Raw genomic sequence first — 6,000 nt, 5'->3', positions numbered from 1 at the left:
GTTAACGATGGGCCGAATGCCTCCTTCTGTGCTGTAACCATTCTTTGATTCTAACTAAACAGGTCTGTAGTACATGGATGCATTTTTAACTAAATAGGACTATCTCTCTCTAGTACAGCATAAATGCATCTTTAACTAAATAGGACTCTCTCTCTCTAGTATATGAATGCATCTTTAACTAACTAGGTCTCTAGTACATAAATATATATTTAACTAAATAAGACTCTCTCTAGTACACCATAAATGCCTCTTTAACTAAATAGGACTCTCTCTTGTATATGAATGCATCTTTAACTAACTAGGTCTCTAGCACATAAATATATATTTAACTAAATAGGACTCTCTCTAGTATATGAAGGCATCTTTAACTAAATAAGACTCTCTCTAGTACACCATAAAAGCATCTTTAACTAAATCGGACTCTCTCTCTAGTATATGAAGGCATCTTTAACTAAATAGGACTCTCTCTAGTATATGAAGGCATCTTTAACTAAATAGGTCTCTAGTACATAAATATATATTTAACTAAATAGGACTCTCTCTCTAGTATATGAATGTATCTTTAACTAAATAGGTCTCCAGTATATGAACGCATCTTTAACTGAATATGACTCTCTCTCTAGTACACTAAAATGCATCTGTAACTAAATCGGACTCTCTCTAGTGCAAGATAAATGCATGGATGAGCGCCGAGTAACTTTGGTCCAACGGCTGTAATATTTTGTCTCTAATCACTGTTTATCTCTCCTCCTTTCCTCAGGTTTGTGTGTTATGAACCATTTGGTTGCCACGCGAGCTGGGTTGGTCCTGATCCCTGCATTGTTGCTTGCAGCGCTGTCGAGGGCTGAACGCGTGTGTCCCAGGACCTGTCGGTGCGATGGCAAGATAGTGTACTGCGAGTCGCAAGCCTTGCAGCAAATCCCGCAAAACATCTCGGCGGGCTCGCTGGGCCTGTCCCTCCGCTACAACAGCATCAAGTCGCTGCGGCCCCACCAGTTCTCGGGCCTCAACCAGCTCACCTGGCTGTACCTGGACCACAACTATGTGCATTCGGTGGACGGCGAGGCGTTCCAGGGCATCCGCCGGCTGAAGGAGCTGATCCTCAGCTCCAACAAGATCACCCGGCTGCACAACGACACCTTCCACCCCGTGCCCAACCTGCGCAACCTGGACCTGTCCTACAACAAGATGCATCTCCTGCAGCCTCCGCAGTTCAAGGGGTTGCGCAAACTCCAGAGCCTGCACTTGCGGTCCAACGCCCTGAAAGCCATACCTGTCCGGGTCTTCCAGGACTGCCGCAACCTGGAGTTCCTGGACCTGGGCTACAACCGCCTGCGCAGCTTGGCCCGCAACGTCTTCGCCGGCCTCATGAAACTCACCGAACTCCACCTGGAGCACAACCAGTTCTCCAAGGTCAATCTCGCCCACTTCCCGCGCCTGACCAGCCTGAGGAACCTCTACCTGCAGTGGAACAGGATCAGGGTGTTCAGCCAGGGCATGAGCTGGACCTGGAGCTCGCTGCAGAAGCTGGACCTGTCGGGCAATGACATCCAGGCCATCGTGCCCGGGGTGTTCCAATGTGTGCCCAACCTGCACAGCCTCCACCTGGACTCCAACAAGCTCACCACCATCGGCCAGGAGATCCTCAGCTCCTGGAGCTCGCTCACCACCGTCAGCCTCTCGTCCAACATCTGGGAGTGCAACAGGAACATCTGCGCGCTAGTCAGCTGGCTCAAGAGCTTCCAGGGCTACCGGGAGAGCGCCATGATCTGCGCCGGGCCCAAGCCGCTTCAAGGGGACAATGTGATGGAGGCGGTGGAGAACTACAAGATCTGCGCCGACGTCTCCTCCTTGGCCACCCAGAGGCCGCACAGCTCCAAGACCACCCAGCGAACGCCGCCCACCCTTAGACCCACCAGCCAAGGCAGCGAGCCCCAACTCCCTGCCACCGCCCCGCCTTCCAACCAATCCCTGGTGGAGGCCGAGCAGGACTTGGAGCATGTCTCCTTGCACAAAATCATCGCCGGCAGCGTGGCCCTCTTCCTCTCGGTGACCATGATCTTGCTGGTCATCTACGTCTCCTGGAAGCGGTACCCGGCCAGCATGAAGCAACTGCAGCAGCGCTCTCTCATGAAGAGGCGGCGGAAAAAGAAGAGGCAGTGTGAGAGGCAGGTCGGCTCCCCTCTCCAGGAGTACTATGTGGACTACAAGCCAACGAACTCAGAGACCGTGGACGTGTTGGTTAATGGCACGGCGGCGTGCACCTACAGCAGACCCGGCTCAAGGGAATGTGAGGTATGGCACTGCAGTCCTCACACAACGCATCCAGCACTAGAGGGGTGGAGGGGGAGAGAAATAGGGTATTGGCCCCTCGCCCTGCATATCCATGCAAAGACCTGCCTTTGCATTGAGGTTGCAACTGAATGCACAATTCAGGTACACATGCGGGAATCCAACACTCGCGTTGCCAAGATGGCAGTTATTCCATTCAAACGTGTGCAACACACAGCAAGGTCCCAACATGTGTATATTTAGCTAGCAGTGAACATCATTGGCACCGCGATACATCATTGGGACGCCATCAGCAGATGCGATTTGGAATAAATAGCTTCGGCAAACTCGCAGAGACCCGTCTCTGCAGCTCGCTTGAATGCAATCAGTATTATGTGCAGCGTAAGATTGTTTCGGGTTTCAGATGTGATTTCATTCTCTCGATGCTTTCCGTCCACTCACACCAGCCACCTTCTCCACAATCCTGATGGGAGCTCACTTCAAGTGGCCTCGCCCAGCTGGAAAGGGGTTTGGTCCAGAATTGAGACACACTAGATTATTTGCCCCCTCCCGATGCTTTTTCCCTGCAAAAAAGCCTCAGCCCCACTTGGCACCGGGGCTTTTCCCACCACGGCCGAGTTGTGTGTGTGTCAAGTGAGGGGGATGTATCGAAAGCCCATCATCCCATGCACTGTCCCGTCAGCCCTCCCTATTGATAACAATTTATGTTAACACATCACCCTTGATAGCTGTCGATCAATCCCAGGGCCTGCCCCAGTGAAGATTAACTGTATTACACACTCCAGCAGTGGACTATTCCAGTGGCATTTACATATCAATTAGCAAAAGGCAACAGAGCTTTATAATTTTCAGGCACATCATTGACTTGCCAAATCTGCATCAGAATATATGTGTATTTTTTAAAATGCCAGCTATTTGGCCAAATCCATTTCTTTAATTCCAATCAGATGAACTACATTTATCAACCTTTTATGTAATTCTTGTTTATAATGCTACTGGGTCAATCTCACACTAATGCAGTGTGGCCACACTCCGACTGCCTTGTTTCGCAGGTAATTTAGTGACAAGGTGCGCTTGTTTGTGATTGGGTGGACAGTTGCATCTGTGTATTTGGATTGGTTCGATGATGTCAACCAGCAGGTTAAATGGTTTACGGTGAAAATAGCAGAACATAGCTCCCCTGGTGGTTTAGCAACAACACTGGGTGTAACTCTAAATCAAACAGACCAGAAAGTCATATGGGGAAATATTAGGAACTGAAATCAGGCGTTAACACTCGCGAGGTGCGAGACTTTGCATCAGGCGTGGAAGTTTCACCTCTGGCAATAAATTGGGGTCACAGCCTCTGAAAGGATTTGGAGCGCTAAATCACACGCTCCACTTCCTTTCTGGGGCACTAGCGGGGTTGGACGTGTGGGGAGCGGGTCGCGGCGCTACACACTGGACCGCGTAGCGCTGCCGCGTAGGAGCGGCTCTTCACTCAATTAAAGGGGAGGGCCCAAGCTGCACACTCTGCAGCCACAATAGAGTCCGACTTGGACCACCGGGGAGCGCGGGGTTGCCATACCAACAACTCGGCACTCAAGCAGAGCGCTGGGCTAACCGATCACGGCATGGACCCGGTGTTCGAAGCGGCAACAAATCGGAGCAGAAGCAAATCGGAGGATTTTCTGTTCACCGCGGCAAACCTTCCCTTTAAGTTTCGCCCCATGGCCCGCTGCCTGGTACCCATCCGCTGAAGCTGTCGCTGTAATCGCCCGCCACAGCTTCAGGGGGCGCAACCTAATTTAGGGTTCGGGGCGCTAACGGGCGTTACGCATGGTGAATAAGTCATCATCGCCGGCACAGCAGAGTGGGCCCTATGGGTTTCCCCTACCCTATCCTCAGCTCATCCGCTACTGAAGCCCTCATTCATGCCTTTGTTACCTCCATGCCTTTGACTATTCCAACACATTCCTGCCTGGCCTCCCACATTCTACCCTACGTAAACTAGAGGTCATCCAAAACTCGGCTGCCCGTGTCCTAACTCACACCAAGTCCCGCTCACCCATCACCCCCTGTGCTCGTTGACCTACATTGGCTCCCGGTTAAGCAACGGCTTGATTTTAAAATTCTTGTTTTAGGGGGGAGTGTTTGCTAGTGCTGTTGGGGAGGAGTTAAACTAATAGGACAGGGGTTGGGAACCTATGCAGGGAGGCAGAGGGAAATAAAAGGGAGACAGAAGCAAAAGATAGAAAGGAGAATAGTAAAAGTGGAGGGCAGAAAAACCCAAGGCAAAAAATAAAAAGTGCCACATTACAGCAAAATTCTAAAGGGGCAAAGTGTGTTAAAAAGACAAGCCTGAAGGCTCTGTGCCTCAATGCGAGGAGTATTCGGAATAAGGTGGACGAATTAGCTGCACAGATAGCAGTTAATGGATATGATGTAATTGGCATCACTGAGACATGACTCCAGGATGACCAAGGCTGGGAACTCAACTACCAGTGGTATTCAACATTTAGGAAGGATAGACAGAAAGGAAAAGGATGCTGGGTGGCGTTACTGGTTAAAGAGGAAATTAATGCAATAGTAAGGAAGGACATTGGCTTGGATGATGTGGAATCGGTATGGGTGGAGTTACGGAATACCAAAAGGCAGAAAATGCTGGTGGGAGTTGTGTACAGACCACCAAACAGTAGTAGTGAGGTTGGGGACAGCATCAAACAAGAAATAAGGGATGTGTGCCATAAAGGTACAGCAATTATCATGGGCAACTTTAATTTACATATAGATTGGGCTAACCAAACTGGTAGCAATGCGGTGGAGGAGGATTTCCTGGAGTGTATTAGGTATGGTTTTCTTGACCAATATGTCGAGGAACCAACTAGAGAGCTGGCCATCCTCGACTGGGTGATGTGTAATGAGAAGGGTCTAATTAGCAATCTTGTTGTGCGAGGCCCCTTGGGGAAGAGTGACCATAATATGGTAGAATTCTTATTAAGATGGAGAGTGACACAGTTAATTCAGAAACTAGGGTCCTGAACTTAAGGAAAGCTAACTTCGATGGCATGAGGCGTGAATTGGCTAGAATAGACTGGCAAATGATACTTAAAGGGTTGACGGTGGATAGGCAATTGCAAACATTTAGAGATCACATGGATGAACTTCAACAATTGTACATCCCTGTCTCGGTAAAAATAAAACAGGGAAGGTGGCTCAACCATGGCTAACAAGGGAAATTAAGGATAGTGTTAGATCCAAGGAAGACGCATATCAATTGGCCCAAAAAAGCAGCAAACCTGAGGACTTGGAGAAATTTAGAATTCAACAGAGGAGGACAAAGGGTTTGATTAGGGGGGGGAAATAGAGTACGAGAGGAAGCTTGCCGGGAGCATAAAAACTGACTGCAAAAGCTTCTATAGATATGTGAAGAGAAAAAGATTAGTGAAGACAAACGTAGGTTCCTTGCAGTCGGACTCAGGTGAATTTATAATGGGGAACAAAGAAATGGCAGACCAATTGAACAAATACTTTGGTTCTGTCTTCATGAAGGAAGACACAAATAGCCTTCCGGATGTACTAGGGGACCGAGGTTCTAGAGAGAAGGAGGAACTGAAGGATATCCTTATTAGGCAGGAAATTGTTTTGGCGAAATTGATGGGATTGAAGGCCAAATATCCCCAGGATGCATCCCAGAATACTTAAGGAAGTGGCCCTAGAAATAGGTGA

General features: G+C 49.0%; 1 protein-coding gene across 2 annotated transcripts in view; it reads left to right on the top strand.

The window, feature by feature from the left end:
* Positions 1 to 771: 771 nt before the first annotated feature.
* Positions 772 to 6,000, top strand: part of LOC139234758 (leucine-rich repeat transmembrane neuronal protein 4-like) — a 259,328-nt gene continuing 254,099 nt past the window's right edge. For both annotated transcript variants that reach the window (XM_070865446.1, XM_070865445.1), the window contains exon 1: positions 772 to 2,295. In XM_070865446.1, the coding sequence (XP_070721547.1) occupies positions 772 to 2,295 (1,524 nt within the window). The remainder of the gene's footprint in view (positions 2,296 to 6,000) is intronic.

This window comes from Pristiophorus japonicus, chromosome 22, assembly GCF_044704955.1.
Source record: "Pristiophorus japonicus isolate sPriJap1 chromosome 22, sPriJap1.hap1, whole genome shotgun sequence".
NCBI lineage: Eukaryota > Metazoa > Chordata > Chondrichthyes > Pristiophoridae > Pristiophorus > Pristiophorus japonicus.
The sequence above is the reverse complement of the archived record's forward strand: the minus strand, read 5'-3'. Positions and strand labels throughout refer to the sequence as shown.